At 38.3% G+C, this 25,816-nt stretch overlaps 1 protein-coding gene across 23 annotated transcripts in view; it reads left to right on the top strand.

The window, feature by feature from the left end:
• NEK11 (NIMA related kinase 11) overlaps positions 1-25,816 on the top strand; it is a 327,448-nt gene that overhangs the window by 167,704 nt on the left and 133,928 nt on the right. Inside the window, exon 14 of one of the 23 annotated variants that reach the window (XM_063661309.1) lies at positions 9,848-10,743. The exons of the other annotated variants lie outside the window; for them this stretch is intronic. Coding sequence (XP_063517379.1) covers positions 9,848-9,879 — 32 coding nt within the window. The 3' untranslated portion in view covers positions 9,880-10,743. Of the gene's footprint in view, positions 1-9,847; positions 10,744-25,816 lie in introns of those variants that run through there. 23 annotated transcript variants of the gene reach the window in all.

Genomic DNA, 25,816 nt, shown 5'->3' on the forward strand with positions numbered 1-25,816 from the left:
TAGAAGGATCACCAGAGTAATCCTTCCAAGACTCCTTGGGATGTGTCCTGCCTAAGAACTACCGGGAATTAAAGGGTTGTGTGAAGCATAGTCTGTATTACAGGTGCACACTTGTTTCTTTGTTTGTATCAGTTAGTCTCCCCATGGAATTCATGACAGCACTTTCCATATGACAGAACATTAGCAAATATTGGTTGAATCACTTTTTTTAATAACAGGCCTAGTAGGGCCATTACGTGAAAATATTTTTTTAGTGGTTGTGTTGACTGGATCCTCTGGAAAGCAGATAATAAGACAGAGTTAGAAGTATAAGAGCTGTATTAGGGTAATGTCTGTTGAAAGAAAACTGATAGAAAGATTGGGAGTAGGCAGAGAACCTTCAGACTATGATGCAGGTCTGACACCTGTGAAAGGCAAGTAGGAAGGAAAACAGACTGGGCAAGAAGAGTCTCAGACAGCACTGGAGCTCTGAGACAGCCTCATTCAGCCCAATGGGTGTCTTTGAACCAGCTTTTACTGGTTCAAAGATTTCCCATAGAGGAATCCCGTATTGGACAGAAATGCTATGCCCTACTGTCCCCCACCAACTCAAATGCTCAACTGATCCCCAATATCTTACAGTTGGAGGCGCTGGGTTCACTGCATGCCTGGCAGCTAATCATCAAATTCTTGAAAGACCTGAGAAGCAGACTTCCACAGATGATTCATAGATAATGGTTCCTTTGAGCCATTCCATATGCTTGAGATGATAAAAGAGTATTTTGATAACAGTCTATAATTCAGTAGTTTTCTCTGACTTAAAGTAACCGTACCTCCAATATGTTCAAAGTAAGAATGACTAAAATTTCTGGAATATTCGTACACATTTCAGAAAAATCCACTAAACTGATGGCCACTGGTACACTTTAAAGAGATTTGGGGCCAGACTTTGTCTTTTCCTTACTTATGGCATTTACCAACTATGTGGACCTGGACAAAAAATTTAATATTCCCAAGCCTCAGTTTTCTTATCTGTATAATGGGAATAATCACACCCATTTTGCAGGCGTTTAGTGAGGAATAAATAAGATGGTACACAAAGCTTAGCACAGCACGTGAGACAGAAAGTACACAGCAATTTTTTACTAAAGGAGTACAATCAGTGTCAAAGCAATATTTTCTCAAGTTTCACATAAAACCTTTGAAATGATGATCAATAATATTTCAACTCTAATCACCAGGAAACCTTATAATTTTAGCCCATAAACACCTTCACTATATGAATTAAGAATAATTTAGAATACAGTATTTTTATTTGCTATTGTTTTTGCATTTATGAAAAATATAAAATCACTTTGGCTGATTAGTTCTACATATCAAATGACGGTCTTAATGATGCCTATCTGGGCCAGTGAACTTAGTACCAAAATAAATTACCATGTTTGTCAGGTCTGTAGACAGCCCCCAGAATTAGAGCCAAGGCCCTACAAATGTGTATCAGGATAACATAGGGAGAGTGCAGCAAACTGTTAATGACCTAAGTCATGCCAAGGAAGGCATGTCTAAATGGGCGCCCTCCTGTTGGTGCATCAGGGATACCACTGTTATATCCAGAAGTAGAACCTGGGACAAAGTTCTTTCCTTAGAAGATGCTCCTTTGCCCGCTGTTTAGAGCCCATAAACTAGCAGTTAAAATTTCCATCTGTTTTCTCTAAGTACATTATTAATGTAAAAATATTTTGTGCTAAGGAGCATAATAAGGACCAGAATATGTATCCATTTTTCCACTGTAGTCTCATTTGAGATTTAGGCCAAACTCAATAGATTAAAATATAGAGCTTGATAGGCATAACCGTGACTTTTGCAATGGAAATATTTAGGTAATACATGTGGTTTATTTTAATGTAATCCTCTGCTTTGGGTTTATAATAAAATCAGGTAATTTTCCTGATACATAGGGATTTGTTATCCACTCTACCTCAGAGGCTGTATGTATAAGTGAACTCCTGGTTTTAGACAAATTGCTTTGAATTACTTCCATTATTTTCTCCTTTAGTTGGAATATGAAGAAATTTCAGCAGGCCTTTTTTCATAGCATAGATTTTGAAGACAAGGAAAAGTCTGTGCTTGTTTCTGGTGCTGCGGGTTTGAGGAGCACACACTAAAAGCAATTTGTCTAGAAGTATGCTGTCTGATTTGAAATACACTAGCCACATGTGGTTACTTTAAATTAATTAAAGTTAAATACAATTAAAAATCTGTTCCTCAGTCACATTAGTCACATTTCAAGTGCTTAATAATTACACGTGGTTAGTGGGTACTGTGTTGGACAGCATACTTCTAGAACATTTCATCATCGAAGAAAGTCTTATTGGGCAGCACTGTTCCAGAGTAAAATCTAAGTATCTAAATTTTTAAAAAGCTCCACAGGTGATTCTGGTGGGAAACCTGTTTCAATAATCACTATAACTACTATTAAATGTTGATCTTATATTTCAAGTTAAAACTCACAAAAGATTCTATTTCCCTCATTTTCCAGTTCTTCCTTGGAATGAGGGATTGGTTTACTGAAATTTTCAAATACTGACAACATGTGTCAATAACTCTTCTCCTTTTTCATAGAGAAGGACACTGAAATGCAAAGAGGTAAAAGATAAAGGAGGTATTGTTGAACTGGACCCAGCCCCATCTGTAACTTTTTTTCAGAGGTTTCTCTTCTATGCTGTGACAGCTTTCCACTAAATAGAAGAAATGAGTACAAGTGTTTGGCTGAAGTCCTACTTCCAGAGCATATTAGGACCAAACACTGTGATACTATTATGCTGCCTCAGACCATAGTGTAGCAAGTGAAAGCCCCAAAAGTCACACAGATTGAAAATAAAGTATTTCAGAGTTTACCTAATAATAATTCCTTCCCACAGTGAAAGACGAAGCTTACATCTATTAAAAACCAGTTGATCATGTTAATGAGTCAGAAGTGTTCAAACCAGCTGATTTTACAAGACTGAAGAGAAAATACAATTTAATTAGAGATGGTCAGGTAAAATAGCTAACAGTCATTAGTGACATCTAGGAGTAAATAAACAAACCCTGAGTTAATGAAGGGTACACAGGCAGATAGAGGCTTGACACTGGGACTAGAGCTGGCCTGGAGTGCCATATTGTGAGTGTGTCTCTTGTGTGTAGTTGTGTAATGAGCTGTACCTTACATAGCCTGGTAGATAGAAGTGCATTTTGTGAGTTCATGTCTCCAAAATGCTTGTGTGGCCTAAACAATGTCCATTTATTTTGACTCCTTTGTGATTAAAATTGTATGATTTTATGGTGATAAGAAAATAGTCAGTGGTATTTCTTTTTCCTCTAAAAGATTTATTATTAGATTGGTGCAAAAGCAATTTCAATTTTTGCCATTGAAAGTAATGACAAAAACCGCAATTACTTTTGCACCAACCTAGTATAATAGACTTTATTTTCTTAAGTGACAGTTTGCCTCTTTGAGCTTCAAAAGTGGTTATCTTATGTGGCTCTGTAGAAATCTCTTCAAATTTACCTGTTTTCTTCTTTCTGGGCTTCCTTTTAGGAATTGTGGAGTCCTTTCTTTTAGGAATTTTACGTTGCTGTTATCCTTGTACTTTGTAGGTACCATTATATCCTTGCACTTTTGAATCCTAATTGATTTTCCTGCTCCTAGGCAATTGCCTTTCATATCCTTTAGAAAAAGCATTCCCTGAACACCACTTTTATCTTTCATCAACTTTCAATCTTCAACAAATATTTATCAGGCATCCATTCTGCTGAGAAAAGGGAATCCAGTAGTGAGCAAGACAGACTTGGTTCTGCCCTATAGAGCCTACAGTGAAGTTTTCCTCTACCCCAAAGTGTTTCATTACTTCCTGTAATGAGTTGAATTATGACCCCCAAAAGATATGTCTGCTTGGAACCTCAGAATGTGACCTTATTTGGAATAAAGATCTTTGCAGATAAAATTAAGGATCTTCGGGTGAGATCACCCTGGATTACAGTGGGCCCTGAATCCAGTGACAAGTCCTCATCAGATAAGAGAAAATAAAACAGACGCAGAGATATATCAATACAAAGAAGATGATGTGAAGAGATTGTAGTAATGCACCTATAAACCAAGGAAGACCAAGGATTGCCAACAGCCACCAGAAGCTAGGAAGGAGGGAAGGCCTGGAACAGATTCTTCCTCAGAGCTTCCAGAAGGAACCAACCCTGCCAGTGCCCTGATTTTGGACTTCTGACCTCCAGAATTGTGAGAGAATAAATTTCTGTTGTTTTAAGCCACCAAATTTGTGGGACTTCATTACAGCAGGCCTAGGAAACTAAAACACTTCTTGTCTTAGTCTGTTCAGGCTGTTATAACAAAATACTATAGACTAGGTGGCTTATAAACAACAGAAATTTATTTATTACCATTCTGGAGACTGGGGAATCCAAGATCAATGCATTGGCAGATTCAGTGTCTGGCAAGGGCCTATTTTCTGGTTCATAGATGATGACTTCTCACTGCATCTTTTATAGGGGTACTAATCCCATTCATGAAGGCTCCATTCTCACAATCTGATCACCCCTCAAAGTCTCCATTTTCTAATATCATCACATTGGTGATTACATTTCAACATATAAATTTAGGGGAGACACAAACATTAAAATCAAAGCATTTCCTTTGTTCACTTTAAAAACATAAACCCTTTTATCTCATTTTTGTATAGCAGTCAAGAGAACAGGTTATTTAGGCAGACTGTCTGGGTTATAATTCTATCTTTGCCAATCACTAACTGTATAATTTGGGTCAAATACCATAAACCTCTGTGCCTCAGTTTCCTCATCTATTAGATGGAAATCACAATAATATTGATGTCATAGGATTACTGTGAGGAATTTAAAAGCACTTAGAGCAGTTGCTGGAATGTAGTGATTAATAATTATTTTACTACTATTTTACTAATTTTCATTATTGTTAAAGGTTTACAGAATATTTCACAGCCAGTCCAAACAGAAATGTTTTTTTCTGATTGCTCACTTACCATAGGACTTTATATCTCTACTATTTAAAATCACATATAGCCTTGTGATTGTATTTAACTTTACACATCAATGTATAAATCCATAAATATTTACTGAGAAACTGCTAAGTTCAAGGTATTTTGCTAGTCATTTTGGGAAACTTGAGCTAGAAATTATTTTTTTAAAGAAGCAAAAATTCTTTAGCAGCAAATGAACTTATTCATGCTCTCAAAAACTACTGTTCGAGCACTCACATGTACCCAGCACTGTCCTATGCAATGAGAATTCAGGAGTGAACAAAGCAGACACAAATCCCTGCCTCCATGGAGCCTCCATTCAACTGGGGGCGATGGAAAATAAACAAGACAAATATGTTGGAGGTTGGGCTGGTGGGAGGTATTTGGATCATAGAGGTAGATCCCTCATGAATGGCTTAATGTCATCCCTAAAGTAATGAGTGATTTCTCACTTGATGAGTTCAGATGAGATCTGGTTGCTTAAAGGAGTGTAGCATCTTCCCCCTTCTTGTTCCCTTCTGTTGCTTCCTGTCTCACCATGTGACACCCACTCCCTCTTCACCTTCTGCTATGATTTTAAGCTTCCTGAGGCCCTCACCAGAAGTGGACGCTGGCACAACACTTGCTGTGCAGCCTGCAGAATCCTCAGCCAAAATAAACCTCTTTTCTTTATAAATTACCCATCCTCAGGTATTCTTTATAATTATAGTGATACAAATGGACTAATACACTATGGTAAAAAGTTTAGTGGGGCATTGAATCTCTTAATCCAGGGTAAAATTTGAAGATAATCTCCCAATTCTGAAGACTAAAAGATCTCTAGAAATTATGATTTCAGAACAAAATATAATTATAGTAAATATTACAACATTTAACAACATAAAAATAACATGTTACCAAAATTGGGAGGTATGGAAAGGTGAGTTGGAAAAAAGCCTTAGTGTACAGACTTCTCTAACAGCAGGAAGTCAATTAATAGTATCTAAAAGTGAAACACATAGCCAGTAAAAGATACAATGACTCCAGCCTCTTCACATTGTTATTATTCTTATCCTTACACAGGTATGTTATTAACTAATATCTCTTGTGGTAAAGGAACAAATATCTAAAGTTCAGCAACTACTCAGTTTCAGTTTTTTCTCTGGTAATTTCAAAAAAATACATTTAATACCTAGAAAAAATAATACTGTATTGCTTTCTCACTGCTGCTGTAACAAATAATCACAAACTTAGTGGCTTAAGCAATGCAAATGGACTCTCTTACAGCCCTGGAGATTAAAAGTCCAATAAAAGTCCAAGATTGGTCTCACTGGGCTAAAATCAAGATGTCACTGGGCTGCATTCCTTCTGGAGGCTCTAGTGACCTTGCTGTTTCCAGCTCGTAGAACTCCTGCATTCCTTGGTTTGTGCCCTCCTTTCTCTATCTTCAAAGCTAGCAACACTGGACCAAGCCCTTCTGATGCTGCCATCTCTCTGGTTCTCCCTCTTTGGTGCTGTGCCCTCTTCTATTTTTAAGGACTCTTATAATTATATTGGGCCCACCCAGGTAATCCAGGATGATCTCCCTATTTTAAAGGCAGCTAATTAACAATCTTAATTCTATCAATCTTAACTCCGCTTTGCCATGTAAGATAACATATTCAAAAACTCTGGGGATTAGGATGTGAACATTGTTTAGGGGTTATTATTCTGCCTACTACAAATACTCTTAATTCTGATAAAAAAATATAATGTTTAAAAAGAGAGTTAAGGACAGTCTTTTCAACAAATGATATTAGGAAGACTGGATATCTACATGCAAAAGAATAAAGCTGGACCCTTACCTCATACCAAAAATTAAAATTAAAATAGATCAAAAACGTAAAACTATAAAAACACATAGAAGAAAGCTCATGACATTGGATATGACAGTAATTTATTGATATGACACCAAAAGTACCAGCAACAAAAGAAAACATAGATAAACATGGATTTCATCAAAATGAGAAATTTTTATGTATCAAAGAACAGTATCAACATAGTAAAGTGGCAACCCACAGAACGGGAGAAAATATTTGCAAAGCACATATCCAATAAGGGATTGGTATCCAGAAAATATAAAGAACTCTTGAAAACAACAACAAATCAAACAGCCCAATTAAAAAATGGACAAAAGATTTGAATAGAAATTTCTCAAGATACACAGATGGCCAATAAGCACATAAAATGATGCTCCATATCACTAATCACTAGGAAAATGCAATTAAAAATCACAATGAGATACCACTTCACACCCATTAGAATGGCAACTCAAAAAACAAAATAACAAATGTTGGCCAGGATGTGGTGAAATTGGAACCCTTATGCACTGCTGGTGGGAATGTAAGATGGGGTAGCTGCTGTATAAAACAGTATGGTGATTCCTCAAAAAATTAAACATGGAATTACCATATTTTCCAGCAGTTCCACATGTGATTATATACCCTCCAAAATTGAAAGCAGGGTCTCAAAGAGATATTTATATACTGATGTTCACAGCAGCAGTATTCACCATAGCCAAATGTGAAAACAACTCAAATGTCCATTGACGGATGAATGGATAAACAAAGTATAACATACATACAATGGAATATTATTCAGCCTTGAAAAGGAAGAAAATTCTGACACATGCTACCGTCTAATGAACCTTGAAGACATTATGCTACATGAAATAAGCCAGACACAAGGGGACAAATATTGCATAATTCTGCTTTAATGAGCTACGTATAGCAGCCAAAATCATAGAGACAGAAAGTAGAACTGTGGTTGTCAGGGGCTTGGGGGAAGGGAGTAATGGGCAGTTATTGTTTCATGGTATAGAGTTTCCGTTTGGGAAGATAAAATGTTCTGGACAGGGATGGTGGTGATGGTTGCACAACAGTGTGATGGTGTGGTAATCGGCTGGTGTCCCCAGCTACTGAATAAACTCTATGTTAGCAGCTTTCAAACTTTGTGGCACCAGGACACCTTAACACGCTTAAAAATTGCTTGGGACACCAAAGAGCTTTTGTTTTACATGTTTGTATCTATAGATACATACCGTAGTAGAAAGTAAAACAGAATTTAAAAATAGTCACTTCAAAATAACAGTAATAAATCTATACATATTAACATAAATTGCATACTTATTATGAAAGTTAACCATATTTTCCAAAATAAAAAATTTGTTTAAAGAAATGGTGTTAGTTTACATTTTTACCTTTTTTTTAATGACTAGCCTAAGAGAAGGCAGCAGTAGTCTCATATCTGCTTTGTATTTAGTCTATCGTGATATTACATGCCATATAGCCTTTGGAAAACTGTCTATTAACGATAGGACAAGAGTGAAAAAGGCAAATAACATATTGGTATTGTTAGAGTTTGGACTTCCTGAGTCTCAGAGACTTCCAGGGGTTCCTGGACCACTCTTTGAGAACTTCTATTCTAGGCATAAAATGACACTGCAAGAGCTAGCATTAAATATTCCAGGATATCATGAATAATTTCTCCATTTGTTCTGCACTATTAAACAATTTTAATAAACTGGAAAAGGAATAATGAAGCAATAGGAATCCATTTCATAAATAGGCTATGTAAGGTAAAAGCCCTACTTTATTTGAATTTCATGGGTGTGAAATCATTAATAAACAGAATTAATGTTTTCAGTGTTATTGTAATGATCATAAAATTCTACATTCTGACTGAGATTATGCACTTTTATACTTTAATAGGTATCATTTTACGTGCTAAGTAGGTAGGTGCAAGATCTTGAAATTGTTGGGGGGCCTCCTATGGGGATAATTGTGTGGTGAAGTACAGTCATTTACTTAAATATTTCTCCCAAGAGTTTGAGAGTTTCTAGATGAATCAGCCAAATGCCTGGCTCCAGCATTTACTAGGCACAGCAGTTTTTCATCACTGAAGAATTCCAAATAAGACGCAAGTATCTGATAAATAATTTTGTGTTACTTGTCAACTTTTCAAAAAAATAGTCCTTGGATAGCTGTAGTATCAGCAAATGCAGTCAACACATTACAGCAAGTTGATTTGCAGGTTTATTGTCATGGAAATAAAACTTTCAGACAGTGGGAGGTATGGTGACAGTGAAATGTTTTTCTGCCCCTGCTGGCATGGATTTCAGAAAATATCTTTAGATGGATTGCTCTCTGTCAGCGTTGACAAATTACAAGTATAGTTTTATTTCAGTTTTCCCAGTTACATTCTTAAAAGAATGTATTCTTTTTTTGTTTAATTTTCTCTTGGAAAGATATATAGTTATTTTTAGTCGAATAGCTTATGAAAAATTAGGTGCATTTGACAAAGACACTTAATGTACAATTGGAATAAATGCAGTTCTAGATGAATGTACAGCAATAGTATGATGGGCCCAAATTTATATTGCTATATATATGCACCTCTTCCATTGTCAAGATTTATTACATCCTAGAGAGCTTTCTAGGGGTTTTCAATAGGATCCTATAAATTCAGAACTTAGAGTCAGAAATGCATAATATTTTCTTACTTCAACATTGATAATGTTTCTCCTCCCCACTGTTCAAAATAGTCATTTTCATTTTTCCAGTGAAGCCACACAATATTTACACTATTTACATTGTTTTTATAAATTTATGTTTTATAATTAAATAATTATCTCAACATTTTAACTGTGAATTTTGTGTTTTAAATTGAGTTTTAACAAATGATTAGGAGAAACTACAACATTTCTTAAATACAAAATATATTTTCCTCTTTTATTTTTCTAAGAAACTGTCATCCTACCGATCATGCAATTGAATGCATCTTTTCAAGTTTGTTTTCTTATATAGGAAATATAAAGCAAGAAGTCTGCATGGTATAGTGAGAATCAAGAGATACAGAGTGAAAAGATCTGAGGTTGAATCTAGCCTTCCTACACTGGCTGTGTGATGTCAGACAAGTTCTGAAACTTTCCCAAGTTTCAACACTGTCATCTATAACATGGATTCTGAGGTACTATTACCAGGCTGCTCATGGTAATGAGCGTGGTAAGAACCTCCAGTTGCCCAACTCTGAGGAGCCCTCATCTCATCTCAAGTGCTGCATTTGCCTCCAGCTAGTCTCCTGCCCCCAACCAGTTCGTTCTCTACATGCCTACCAAAGTGATCTTTTAAAAATGTAAAGTGGAGTTTGCCATTGCTTGCTTAAAACCTCTATTAGCTTTCTGTTGTTTGAAGGATACACAATAGAAAAACTTTCTTGTTTGCTCTTCCCCACCCCACCTCCAACCTCACCCCATGCTACTACACTCCATCTCACTCCTGTTATGGTGACCAGCCATCCCAGTTTGCCTGAGATTTTCTTAGTTTAAGCACTGAAAACAAGAATGGTTGCCCACTACACTCCTGATAGTCCAGCCATATTGTTCTCTGGGTGTGCCCACATCTTCCCCATCTTTGAAAAGTCTGTTTGTCTTGGAAGCCACATCATATGCCCTCACCATGTACCTAGTTCATGCCTATCCATCCTTCAGGCCTCAGTTTAAAGGTCCTATTTGCAGAGAATCCTTCCCTGAGTCACAGATATAAATTAGATCTCATGTGTTATTCTTATATTAGCACCTGCAGGGCTACTGCATACAATTGTGCCTGCTGTGTGCCGCACAACATCAGGAACCTCCATAGATGATGTGAAGGTGGTCCCCAGAGTTGTACCATGAGTTGATGCTGAAACCGTTCTTTTCCTTTATAGCACCTTTGTCACTTGTGGTACATATAATGTCTACAAATTGTATATATAAAGAATATATATTTCAGAATATATATTTATATGTATATATAAAGAATATATATATAAAATTGAAGAAATTTTTGTACACCCTATTGGTATGTAAGTTTCATAAGTGTAGGAGCTCTGTCAGTTTTGATAATTGTTATACCCATTAACCAGTACAGTTAGTTATTTGTAAAATGTGTCCAATAAATATTTGTTTAATGAATGAATGGGAGCATATTTTATGTGGGTTTGGTGAATATTATATGTGATAATATATTGAAAGTCCTTTGTAAGTTATAATTATTATTTATGATAAATATTAAATAGAATATGAAAAATGATTATTAGTAAAATATCTAGGTCCTACTGTGATATAAAACTCTTAAATGTCTTTTCAAATACCCTATTAGCAGTCCTTAAGATTTTCCAGAGATATGCAATGATAAGCAGATCAATGGAGCACAGTAAAGAATCCAGAACATTGCCTAAGTATGAGTTTAATATATACAAATGCATTGTTTTATTTAGTGAAGAAAGAAGACACACTTAAATAAGTAGTCTTGGAAAAATTGCCTGTCTGGAAAAAAAATAGATTCTTACTGTATAACACACACAAAAATAAATTTCAGTGAATTAAAAATTTAAATATTTAAGATATGAAACAAATAATAAAAGAAGATATCGAAGAATAACTTCATATTCTTGGAGTAAGGAATTTCTTTATAATTATGAAATAAACCCAGAAGTCATGAAAGACTTACAGAATTGCCTACTTAAAAATGCAAAATTTCTTTTTTCTTTTTCTTTCTTTTTCTTTTTTTTTGAGACAGTGTCTCAGTCTGCCACCCAAGCTGGAGTACAGTGGTGTGATCTTGGCTCACTGTAACCTCCGCCTCCCTGGTTCAAGTGATTCTCCTGCCTCAGCCTCCTGAGTAGCTGGGACTACAGGTGGTGCCACCATGCCGGGCTAATTTTTGTATTTTTAGTAGAAATGGGGTTTCACCATATTGGCCAGGCTGGTCTTGAACTCCTGACCTTGTGATCTGCCCTCCCAAAGTGCTGGGATTACAGGTGTGAGGCACCATGCCTGGCCGCAAAATTTCTTTTCTTTTCTTTTTTTTTTTTTTTTTTTTTTTGCAGTTGCAAGATTTAATAGAGTGAAATAGAGTGAAAACAGAGCTCCCATACAAAGCGAGGGGACCCAAAGAGGGTAGCCGTTGCCGGCTCCAATGCGTGGGTTTATAACCCAATCATTGTCCCTCCCACTGTGTTCTCAGGCGATAGATGATTGACTATTTCTTTACCTCCTGTTTTAGCCTAATTAGCATTTTAGCGAGCTATCTTTCCTACCTGATTGGTCAGGTGTGAGCTAAGTTGCAAGCCCCGGGTTTAAAGGTAGAAGTGGTCACCTTCCCAGCTAGGCTTAGGGATTCTTAGTCGGCCTAGGAAATCCAGCTAGTCCTGTCTCTCAGTGCCCCCTCTCAACAGGAAAACCCAAGTGCTGTTGGGGAGGATGGCCGACGACCGCTCTAACTGCTTCCTGCTGAATTGGGGCATAGTGGGGGTTGTGCAGTTGAGATTTCCTCAGGAGGGTTGGCTTCGATGTCATTAACATCAGAGCATGAGCTAGCAGGCCAGTCCAGGGGTCCGTGGTAGATCTTAGTCATGGACTGCATCTGGGGCTCCATTTGAAGAACAATTTGTAGTTTTAGAGCTTCAATTCTGGAAGAGACAAACTTAACAAGGAGGTTAAAGATACGGGGATTGAAATGTATGGCCTGAAGTGCAGGGGATTATTTCTTTGGGACACTTCACAGGCCCTGACTATCTGCTTGGTAGTTTTGAAAAGGCCTGGCCCAGTAAATAATAATTTGGCCATCTGATGGGTGCTATCAATGCCTAAGTGGAAGGTTTGGTGAAGGGTTTTAAGTAATTTCTATTGGTTAGCTGCAGGCAAAAATATTTTTCCTTCTTCGGTGGCTAGCCATCAGGAGGGGAGGGAAGTATGTCCTTGTGAGGTTCTCTATTCTATTTTTCCTGCTGAGTACTGGGGCTTGGTTTCCCAGAGGGGATTACCCCATACTAGGGGTCCTTCTATAAGCATTTCTAATGCAGGGTCCTGCCTTGCAGCTCTTTTGACTTCAATATCCGCTTGGCGGTTCCCTTTTATTTCCCTTTCCTTTCCTTTCTGATGACCCTGGCAGTGTAAGACTGCCACCTCTTCAGGTTTCTGTACAGCCAATAATAATCTCCTAATGGCTTCCCGATGTTTGATAGGTGTTCCCTCGGAAGTTAGGAATTCCCTTTCTCTCCATATTGCTGCATGGGCATGGAGGACTAGGTAAGCATACTTAGAGTCTGTATATATATTTACCCTTTTTTCCTTCTCCTAATTCTAGTGCCCAAGTGAGGGCTGTTAGTTTTGCCAGCTGAGCACTAGTTCCTGAAGTGAGGCGATTACTTTCAAGTATTCCATTATGACTGACCACTGCATACCCCGCTTTTCGAAGTCCTTTTTCTACAAAGGAACTTCCATCAGTATACAAGCTGAGGTCAGGATCAGTCAAGGGAACCTCTAAAAGGTCCCTTCAAGTGGCATAGGTTTGAGCAATTACTTGTTGACTGTTACATTCTATCTTTTCTTCATTGTCTGGAAGAAATGTGGCTGGGTTAAGAGATGCACAAGTGCACAGTCACGGCATTGGCCCTTCAAGTAATAGAGCCTGATATTTAGGTAAACAGTTGTCTGACAGCCACAAGTCTCCTTTAGCAGTGAGTATGCCATTCACATCATGGGATGTCCACATAGTAAGATCTCTTCCCTGTATCATTTTAACTGCTTCAGATATTAAGACTGCTACTGCCGCCAATACCTGTAAACAATGTGGCCAACCCTTTGCCACTACATCAATTTTCCTTACTCAGGTATGCCATGGGTTGCAAGCTCATCCCTTGGACCTGTGTAAGGACTCCTAGAGCTATTCCTCTTTTTTCTGTGACTTATAAAGAAAAGTCTTGTCCTGTTGGCAAGCTTAACACTGGGGCTTGGGTTAGGGCCTTCTTTAGGGCCTGAAAAGCTGCTTCTGCCTCAGGTGTCCATCTTACTAAATGGGTATTGGCTTTCTGAGTTTCCTTAATTAGTGTATATAATGGTCTGGCTATTTTGCCATACCTGGGAATCCATATTTGGCAGAAACCTGTTATGCCAAGGAGCCCTCTTAGTTGCTTTAGGGTTTTGGGATGAGGATAAGCCAGTATAGGCTGGATACATTCCTCACTGAGGGCCCTGGTGCCTTTGGATAATTTTAGACCTAAGTATTTAACCTGCTATGAGCAGAGCTGAGCCTTTCGTTTGGAAACCTTGTAGCCACAGGTAACGAGGAAATTTAGCCTGGCCACAAAATTTCTATATAGCAAAAGACATAATAAAGATAAAAGACAAATGAGAAATAACAAATTAAGAAAACATTTGCAATTCTTACAATATATACAGGTTATAATGTATAAAATATATATTCTACCTACCCCTTTAAATTAGCAAAAAAAGAAAACCCAACAGAAAAATGAGTGGAGGAAATTACCAATTTCATGAAGAATCTCACAAAAGGCTAATAAAAGGTGATTCAACCTTATTAAATAAATAAAAATAAAACTATAATATGTCACAGTTTTGTAAAACAGGAAAGATTTACAAGACAGAATATACAATGTTAATAAAAGTGTGGGGGAAAACAGGACTTTTGTACATTGTTGGTAAAATGCATAATAGTTTTGAAGAAATATTTTACAACTTTTAAAAAAATTATTGTTTTTATTCAACAGTTAGATCATATGTAAAGAACTCTCTGGGTGTTGAAAATACAGGGCTTTTTTTTTTTTAAGTCCCTAACCTCTTGGAATATAACATTCTGGAGGAGAAGTTAGAAAATGAACAAAAAACTACAAATAGAAGTAAAATATAATATCTTATAAGACATAGTGATGTTCTACTTCTGATAATGTAGGCTGGGTAATGCCAGCAAGATTTCAGTAGATTAGATTAGACTAGTTTTCATAAAGCTTATATACCACTAAAGCAGAAATTAATGAACTGAAAGAAAGGTGAGAATACATTAGAGTACTGAGAGCAAAAACAGGGAATTACAGAAGAAAGGGCAAAAGACCGGGGGAACACAGTGAGATCTAATATCATTTAACTGAAGTCCCAGAGAGAAACAGTATTTCAGGAAATAACAGGGGCAAATTTTCCAGAATTGATGATGGATATCATTCAATAGATTCAAGAGACTGACGAATACCAAGTAACAAAATACAGAAATCTATAGCCTGATATATCATATTAAAACTTCAGACAACCAAAGATGTAGAGATTCTTGAAAGAATCCAGAGAAAAACCAATAAATTACTTTCAAACAAGTGACAAGGAAACTAATTGCTAATCTAAATAGCAATAAAGAAGGCATAAGTAATTGACATCTTCTGTGTACTGAAAGAAAGTAACTTCCAACCTGTAATTCATAGAGTAAATCAAGGTAATGAAAATTAAAGTCCACACTGAGATACCACTACATACCACTCAGGACAAAAATGTAAAAGTTTGATAATACCAAGTGTTGTTAAGGATGTGGAACTACAAAAACAAATTATGCTTCCATTACTGGTGGGGGTATAAATTGGTGCCTCCTCTTTGGAAAATAGCTCTTGGCATCATCTAATAAAGATGCATGCCCTATGACTCAATAATTTTGCTCCTGGGTGTATTCCTTAGAAACATGTATGCATATGTGTGAAACACTCCCAACAGTCCTATAGACAATTGTTTTGGGATAAACATAGAAATTGACCCTTCTGCTCTTAAAGCTTGAAACTTGTCTTTGTTTTATCTGAGTTTCTTTCTCAGAAAAGGACTATCAGGCCTCTCAAAAAAGTATCAAAGAACCACAACTCACCAGATGCCTCCTTGCCCCTCCGTAGTTCTTGCTTTCTCACACATTGTTACATTTCTTCACTGCTATATAAACCCTGGAGTTAGTGAGCCAGGGAGACGGAATTGAGGCTGAGCTCCCATCTTTTTGGCTGCAGCACCCGATTAAAGCCTTCTTCCTTGGCGGTACTCATTGTCTCAGTGATTGGCTTTCTGTGCTGCGAGCAGCAGGACCCTAGACCAAACCCCTGGTGTTTCGGTAACATGTGCACCAGGAGACATATACAAGAATGCGGTAATAGCCTCTAGAAACAATGAAATGCCTATTAATAGCGTAACAAATAAATTATAGCATATTCATACAATGGGATGCTCTACAGCAATAAAAGTAAATGGACTTCAGCTCTCTGTAGCAACATAGATAAATCTTGTAGACATGATATAACTAAAAGAAGCAAGATACAAAAGATTCCCTAAGATATGATTTCTTTTACATAACCATTAAACCAGATAAACCAGACTATATCATTTAGGAATTATATATATATGAAACTATAAAGAAAAGCAAGGAAGTGCTTACCATAAAAGTTAAAATATTGGTTATTTCTAGAGTGAAAAGCAGGCTTACAAATAGGAAGGGATGTGGAATATCAGAATGTTGGTGGTGTGTTTGGGCCACTGGTTAATTTTAAGTTTCTTGACCAATATAGTAGTTTTGCAAGTATTTGCTTTATATTTATTATATTGCACTTTTTTGGTATTATTTAGGAGGTATCATTTTAGTAGAAACAAATGAAATGAGAGAGCAAACTCTTTACATATCTAGGGGAAATGTTCTCTCTGACAGAAATGTGCCTCTCCTTTACCCAGCATTTTCTTGTAGTAGTTTATCATCCAGAAATACCTCTACAAACTTTGCAAAGTTATGTGTTCACCACAACATTGGAGTGTGTAAGTAAATTTAGGTTGAGAGTTTATCATGAGTGGAGATTTTTCTCTGAGCAAATGCTAAACAGCAGGTTGTAGGAATGTCCCTCCAGTCATTTTTTTTTCTTTCTGGCAGGCATCCTGTATAACTACTCCAGACCAATTTAATGTTAATTTCTCATGAAATGCTACAACACATGAGAAATGTAAATTCAGATATTTATTTTATTTTATTTTATTTTATTTTGAGACAGAGTCTCATTCCGTCACCCAGGCTTGAGTGCAGTGGCACAATCTCTGCTCACTGCAATCTCTGCCTCCTGGGTTCAAGCGATTCTCTGCCTCAGCCTCCCAAGTAGCTGGGATTGCAGGTGTGCACAACCACACCTGGCTAATTTTTGTAGTTTTAGTAGAGACGGGGTTTCACCATGTTAGCCAGGACGGTCTCGATCTCCTGACCTCATGATCTGCCCACCTTGGCCTCCCAAAGTGCTGGGATTAAAGGTGTGAGCCAAGGGTCCATTCCAAGATGGCTGAATAGGAACAGCTCTGGTCTGCAGATCCCAGCATGATCAACGCAGAAGACAGGTGATTTCTGCATTTCCAACTGAGATGTCTGGTTCATCTAATTGGGATGGGCTGGACAGTGGGTGCAGCCCATGGAAGGCGAGCTGAAGCAGGGAAGGGCATCACCACACCTGGGAAGCGCATGGGGTTGGAGGATTTCCCTTTCCTAGCCAAGGGAAGCCCTGACAGACTGTACTGGGAAAATCGGGACACTGCCACCTAAACACTGCACTTTTTACAATGGTCTTAGCAGACGGCACACCAGGAGATTATATCCAGCACCTGGCTCAGCAGGTCCCACGCCCATGGAGCCTTGCTCACTGCTAGTCCGAGATCAAACTGCAAGGTGGCAAGCCTGGCTGGGGAGGGGCGTCTACCATTGCTGAGGCTTGAGTAGGTAAACAAAGTGGACTGGAAGCTGGAACTAACTGGGCGGAGCCCACTGCAGCTCAATGAGGCCTACCTGCCTCTGTAGACTCCACCTCTGGGGGCAGGGCATAGCTGAACAAAAGGCAGCAGAAACTTCTGCAGACTTAAATGTCCCTGTATGACAGCTCTGAAGAGAGTAGTGGTTCTCCCAGCAAGGTGTTTGAGCTCTGAGAACAGACAGACTGCCTCCTCAAGTGGGTCCCTGACCCCTGTGTAGCTTAACTTGGAGACATCTCCCACTAGGGACCGACTGACACCTCATAGAGCCAGGTGCCCCCTCTGAGATGAAGCTTCCAGAGGAAGATAAGGCAGCAATATTTACCGTTCTGCAATATTTGCTGTTCTGCAGCCTCTGCTGGTGATACCCAGGGAAACAGGGTCTGGAGTGGACCTACAGCAAACTCCAGTAGACCTGCAGCTGAGGGACCTGACTGTTAGAAGGAAACTAACAAACAGAAATAGCATCAACAACAACAAAAAGGACATCAACACCAAAACCACATCTGTAGGTCACCATCATCAAAGACCAAAGGTAGATAAAACCACAAAGATGGGGAGAAACCAGAGCAGAAAAGCTGATAATTCAAAAACCAGAACTCCCCTTCTCCTACAAAGGATCGCAGCTCCTCACCAGCAACAGAACAAAGCTGGACACAGAATGACGTTGACAAATTGACAGAAGTAGGCTTCAAAAAGTCAGTAATAACAAACTTCTCCGCACTAAAGGAGGATGTTTGAACTCATCACAAAGAAGCAAAAAACCTTGAAAAAAGATTAGACGAATGGCTAACTAGAATAAACAGTGTAGAGAAGACCTTAAATGACCTGATGGAGATGAAAACCATGACACGAGAACTACGTGACGCATGCACAGGCTTCAGTAGCCAATTCAATCAAGTGGAAGAAAGGGTATCAGTGATTGAAGATCAAATGAATCAAATGAAGTGATAAGAGAAGTTTAGAGAAAAATGAGTCAAAGAAATGAACAAAGCCTCCAAGAAATATGGGACTATATGAAAACACCAATTCTACATTTGATTGGTGTACCTGAAGGTGACAGGGAGAAGGGAACCAAGCTGGAAAACACTCTTCAGGATATTATCCAGGAGAACTTCCCCAACCTAGCAAGGGAGGCCAACGTTCACATTCAGGAAATACAGAGAACACCACAAAGACACTCCTCGAGAAGAGCAACCCCAAGACACATAATTGTCAGATTCACCAAGGTTGAAATGAAGGAAAAAATGTTAAGGACAGCCAGAGAGAAAGGTCAGGTTACCTACAAAGGGAAGCCCATCAGACTAACAGCGGATCTCTCTGCAGAAACTCTACAAGCCAGAAGAGAGTGGGGGCCAATATTCAACATTCTTAAAGAATGTTCAACCCAGAATTTCATATCCAGCCAAACTAAGCTTCATAAATGAAGGAGAAATGAAATACTTTACAGACAAGCAAATGCTGAGAGATTTTGTCACCACCAGGCCTGCCTTACAAGAGCTCCTGAAGGAAGCACTAAACATGGAAAGGAACAACTGGTACCATCCACTGCAAAAACATGCCAAATTGTAAAGACCATCGACGCTAGGATGAAACTGCATCAACTAGTGGGCAAAATAACCAGCTAACATCATAATGACAGGATCAAATTCACACATAACAATATTAACCTTAAATGTAAATGGGCTAAATGCCCCAATTAAAAGACACAGACTGGCAAATTGGATAAAGAGTCAAGACCCATCAGTGTGCTGTATTCAGGAGACCCATTTCATGTGCAGAGACACACATAGGCTCAAAATAAAGGGAAGGAGGAAGATCTACCAAGCAAATGGAAAGCAAAAAAAAAAAAAAAAAAAAGCAGGGGTTGCAATCCTAGTCTCTGATAAAACAGACTTTAAACCAACAAAGATCACAAGAGACAAGGCCCTCACATAGTGGTAAATGGATCAATTCAACAAGAAGAGCTAACTATCCTAAATATATATACACCCAATACAGGAGCACCCAGATTCATAAAGCAAGTCCTTAGAGACCTACAAAGAGACTTAGACTCCCACACAATAATAATGGGAGACTTTAACACCCCACTGTCAACATTAGGCAGAAAAACGAGACAGAAAGTTAACAAGGATACCAGGAATTGAACTCAGCTCTGCACCAAGCAGATCTAATAGACATCTACAGAACTCTGCACCCCAAATCAACAGAATATACATTCTTCTCAGCACCACATTGCACTTATTCCAAAATTGACCACATAGTTGGAAGTAAAGGACTCCTCAGCAAATGTAAAAGAACCAAAATCACAACAAACGGTGTCTCAGACCACAGTGCAATCAAATTAGAACTCAGGATTAAGAAACTCACTCAAAACCACAACTACATGGAAACTGAACAACCTGCTCCTCAATGACTACTGGGTCAATAACGAAATGAAGGCAGAAATAAAGATGTTCTTTGAAACCAGTGAGAACAAAGACACAACATACGAGAATCTCTGGGACACATTCAAAGCAGTGTGTAGAGGGAAATTTATAGCACTAAATGCCCACAAGAGAAAGCAGGAAAGATCTAAAATTGACACCCTAAAATCACAATTAAAAGAACTAGAGAAGCAAGAGCAAACAAATTCAAAAGCTAGCAGAAGGCAAGAAATAACTGAGGTCAGAGCAGATCTGAAGGAGATAGAGACACAAAAAACCCTTCAAAAAATCAATGAATCCAGGAGCTGGTTTTTTGAAAAGAAAAACAAAATTCATAGACCACTAGCAAGACTAATAAAGAAGAGAGAAGAATCAAATAGATGCAGTAAAAAATGATAAAGGGGATATCACCACCAATCCCACAGAAATACAAACTACCATCAGAGAATACCATAAACACCTCTATGCAAATAAACTAGAAACTCTAGAGGAAATGGATAAATTCCTGGACACATACACCCTCTGAAGAATAAACCAGGAAAAAGTTGAATGTCTGAATAGGCCAATAACAGACCCTGAAATTGAAGCAATAATTAATAGCTACCAACCATAAAAAGCCCAGGACCAGACGGATTCACATCCGAATTGTACCAGAGGTACAAAGAGGAGCTGGTACCATTCCTTCTGAAACTATTCCAATCAATAGAAAAAGAGGGAATCCTCCCTAACTCATTTTATGAGGCCAACATCATCCTGATACCAAAGCCTGGCAGAGACACAACAAAAAAAGAGAGTTTTAGACCAATATTCCTGCTGAACATCGATGTGAAAATCCTCAATAAAATACTGGCAAACCGAATCCAGCAGCACATCAAAAAGCTTATGCAACAAGATCAAGTTGGCTTCATCCCTGGGATGCAAGGCTGGTTGAACATATGCAAATCAATAAACATAATCCATCACATAAACAGAACCAAAGACAAAAACCACATGATTATCTCAAGAGATGCAGAAAAGGCCTTCAAGAAAGTTCAACAGCCCTTCATGCTAAAAACCCTCAATAAACTAGGTATTGATGGAATGTATCTCAAAATAATAAGAGCTATTTATGACAAACCCACAACCAATATCATACTGAATGGGAAAAAATGGAAGCATTCCCTTTGAAAACTGGCACAAGACAGGGATGCCTTCTCTCACCACTCCTATTCAACATAGTGTTGGAAGTTCTGGCCAGGGCAATCAGGCAACAGAAAGAAATAAAGGGTATTCAATTAGGAAAAGAGGAAGTCAAATTGTCCCTGTTTGCAGATGACATGATTGTATATCTAGAAAACCCCATCGTCTCAGCCCAAAATCTCCTTAAACTGATAAGCAACTTCAGCAAAGTCTCAGGATACAAAATCAATGTGCAAAAATCACAAGCATTCTTATACACCAATAACAGACAAACAGCCAAATCATGAGTGAAGTCCCATTCGCAATTACTTCAAAAAGAATAAAATACCTAGGAATCCAACTTACAAGGGATGTGAAGGACCTCTTCAAGGAGAACTACAAACCATTGCTCCACAAAATAAAAGAGGACACAAACAAATGGAAGAACATTCCATGCTCATGGATAAGAAGAATCAATATCATGAAAATGACCATACTGCCCAAGGTAATTTATAGATTCAATGCCATCCCCATCAAGCTACCAATGACTTTCTTCACAGAATTGGAAAAAAACTACTTTAAAGTTCATATGGAACCAAAAAAGAGCCCACATTGCCAAGACAATCCTAAGCCAAAAGAACAAAGCTGGAAGCATCATGCTACCTGACTTCAAATTATACTACGAGGCTACAGTAACCAAAACAGCATGGTACTGGCACCAAAACAGAGATATAGACCAATGGAACAGAACAGAGCCCTCAGAAATAATACCACACATCTACAACCATCTGATCTTTGACATACCTGACAAAAGCAAGAAATGGGGAAAGGATTCCCTATTTAATAAATGGTGCTGGGAAAACTGGCTAGCCATACGTAGAAAGCTGAAACTGGATCCCTTCCTTACACCTTATACTAAAATTAATTCAAGATGGATTAAAGACTTAAATGTTAGACCTAAAACCATAAAAACCCTAGAAGAAAACGTAGGCAATACCATTCAGGACATAGGCATGGGCAAGGACTTCATGACTAAAACACCAAAAGCAATGGCAACAAAAGCCAAAATAGACAAATGGGATCTAACTAAACTAAAGAGCTTCTGCACAGCAGAAGAAACTACCATCAGAGTGAACAGGCAACCTACAGAATGGGAGAAAATTTTTGCAATCTACCCATCTGACAAAGGGCTAATATCCAGAATCTACAAAGAACTTAAACAAATTTACAAGAAAAAATCAAACAACCCCATCAAAAAGTGAGCAAAGGATATGAACAGACACTTCTCCAAAGAAGACATTTATGCAGCCAACAGTCACATGAAAAAATGCTCATCATCACTGGCCATCAGAGAAATGCAAATCAAAACCACAATGGGATACTATTTTATACCAGTTAGAATGGCGATCATTAAAAAGTCAGGAAACAACAGGTGCTGGAGAAAATGTGGAGAAATAGGAATACTTTTACACTGTTGGTGGGAGTGCAAACTAGTTCAACCATTGTGGAAGACAGTGTGGCGATTCCTCAGGGATCTAGAACTAGAAATACCATTTTACCCCGTGATCCCATTATTGGGTATATACCCAAAGGATTATACATCATGCTACTGTAAAGACACATGCACACGTATGTTTATTGTAGCACTATTCACAATAGCAAAGACTTGGAATCAACCCAAATGTCCATCAATGATAGACTGGTTTAAGAAAATGTGGCACATATACACCATGGAATACTATGCAGCCATAAAAGGGATGAGTTCATGTCCTTTGTAGGGACATGGATGAAGCTGGAAACCATCATTCTTAGCAAACTATCGCAAGGACAGAAAACCAACCACCACGTGTTCTCACTCATAGGTGGGAATTGAACAATGAGAACACTTGGACACAGGGTGGGGAACATCATACACCGGGGCCTGTTGTGGGGTAGGAGGATGTGGGAGGGATAGCATTAGGAGAAATAGGTAATGTAAATGATGAGTTAATGGGTGCAGCAAACTAACACAGCACATGTATACATATGTAACAAACCTGCAAGTTGTGCACATGTACCCTAGAACTTAAAGTATAATAAAATAAATAAAAATAAATAAAAGAAAAATAAAGGTGTGAGCCACCACAGCCAGCCCAGATTTTAAATACAATTCACATTTGAGGTTTTAATTTCTCATGAGTCTTTTTTTTTTTTTTTCCTACTGGAAGCCCTGAGTGAAAACAAATCTTTCTTGTATCTCCCTGAACCATAGGTAGAGATTATTTAGTTAACTGATAACAGAGGGTATGGGCTTTAGAACCTCACAGATTCACACAGAACTTTGTCCCCTGTCCATGTGTGGCTCCGGGGAAGGGGTTTGTCAATGAGGTTTAGTGTTTGAGTAAGACTTAACTTGGTAAGCTGAAATCAGATACTAAAAATGGTTTCCCCCATCTTTGGCACTTAGAATCCAGAACAAGCTCAGTAAGGTTTTTCTCTTGTCAGGTGAAAAGGCCAATGCTTTATGATGGGGATCTTAGGCTTCACTGACCACAAAGACTTGTAGAATTTCCAAGATTACTATGGATGGATGCATTGGAAGCAGCCAGAGATTTGATGGAGAAACTGCTCCTAGTTGTTTGTTTATGGAGAGTGACCAGTAGCTATTTATTGTCAGATTCAAGGGGTTAAAAGCTTTCTTAAGCAATAGATAGTAAATATTTTAGGCTTTATGACATATTATCTCTGTCACAACTGTTCAAGTCTGCTGTTGAACTCTGGCATTATTAAAGAGCCTTATAGGCTATGGCTGTGTTCCAAAAAAACTGTATTTACAAAGGCAGGCAGCCCAGATTCAGCCTCTAGGCTATAGTTTGCTAACCCTTAGTCTAAGTCATTTTTTGCCCATTGCCTTTGTGTTCTGAGCATATTGGTAGATACACTAACAGCGCTGGAAAATGTAAATTTGAAAATAAAATTGCTTGCTAGACAGTCTCCTTCCCTTTATTGAAACTGATAGAGTGGATTAAGAAAATGTGGCACAGATACACCATGGAATACTATGCAGCCATAAAAAATGATGAGTTCATGTCCTTTGTAGGGACATGGATGAAACATCATTCTCAGCAAACTATCGCAAGGACAAAAAAAAAAAAAAAAAAAAAGACATGAGTGACAAACACCGCATGTTCTCACTCATAGGTGGGAACTGAACAATGAGAACACGTGGACACAGGAAGGGGAACATAACACACCAGGGCCTGTTGTGAGGTGGGTGGAGCGGGGAGGGATAGCATTAGGAAATAGACCTAATGTTAAATGACGAGTTAATGGGTGCAGCACAGCAACATGGCACGTGTATACATATATAACTAACCTGCACGTTGTGCACATGTATCCTAAAACTTAAAGTATAATAAAAAAAAAAAACTTGGCTTCAGCTCCGCTGAAACAAAAATTTTCAAAACGGCGATATTATGATACACACACACATATATAAAGTACATATATATAAAGTTTATATATATATATATATATATATATATATATATATATAAAGTTTTCACCCATGGCTCCTGGCTCATAACTTCCATAGCCCTTGTTTCAGTAAACAGAATCTCTTTCTCTGACCTTCCCCTGCTCTCCTTTCTCCCACCCACAACAGAACTCTAATCTGATTGTGAGTCATAAGACCTTTATTCTAGAGAGGGTCCTGCTCCATACCCTGGAGAAAGGGATGCTGCATAGAGAGGCCAAATGGAATCTGAACAAAGAGGCTTTGCTAGGTTTAGATCTTACCCTTTTTGTCCAATCACATTTTGACATGGTTATCCATGCTTTGACCATGCCTATGCAATGAAGTCTCCAAAAAACCCAAAAGGACAGAGTTTGCCCAGATTCTGGATGGCTGAATACATGGAGGGTCCTAGAGGGTGGCACACCCAGGAGGGCATGGACGCTCCATGCCACTTCCTCCATGCGTTACCCTATGCATTTCTTTTTCTGTATCCTGTGTCATATCCTGTATAATAAACCAGTAAACATCAATGTTTCCCTGAGTTCTGTGAGTCACCGTAGCAAATTAATCAAACCCAAGGAGGGGGCTGTGGAAAGCTGATTTATAGGCAGTTGATCAGAAGGCCTGGATTTGTGACTGGTGTTTGAAGAGGGGCAGTCTTGGGGACTGAGCTCTCAACCTGTGAGATCTGACACCATCTCCAGTGTCATAGATAGATATTGTAGATAGTCAGAATTGAATTATGGGACACCAAGCTGGTGTCCATTGCAGTATTAATTGCTTGTTTGTTTGTGGGAAAAACACCCACACATTTGGTCACAGGTGTCTTCTGTGTTGATTGTTTTCTTGGTGGGACAGCAGAGGAAAAATGGTTTGAGGTTGTTTTTAAAATAATACTATTACAATGCAAATGTACAACACATCTATTTCTCCCTACTCATTAAATAGGCCAAAATTAATTTTCTAGTGGAATGACTTAGCACTGCTGTTTATGAAAATAATTTGATGCAAATCAGTAGGCATGCCCTGGGCTTTTTCATTGTTTGCAGCGTGAGGACCGTCAAAGTGCTCTGAGAGAATCAGAAGCAGAATATTGATGGGGAGAGGGCATTGAACCTTA

The sequence above is a fragment of the Pongo pygmaeus genome, chromosome 2, assembly GCF_028885625.2.
Source record: "Pongo pygmaeus isolate AG05252 chromosome 2, NHGRI_mPonPyg2-v2.0_pri, whole genome shotgun sequence".
Classification (NCBI taxonomy): Eukaryota; Metazoa; Chordata; class Mammalia; order Primates; family Hominidae; genus Pongo; species Pongo pygmaeus.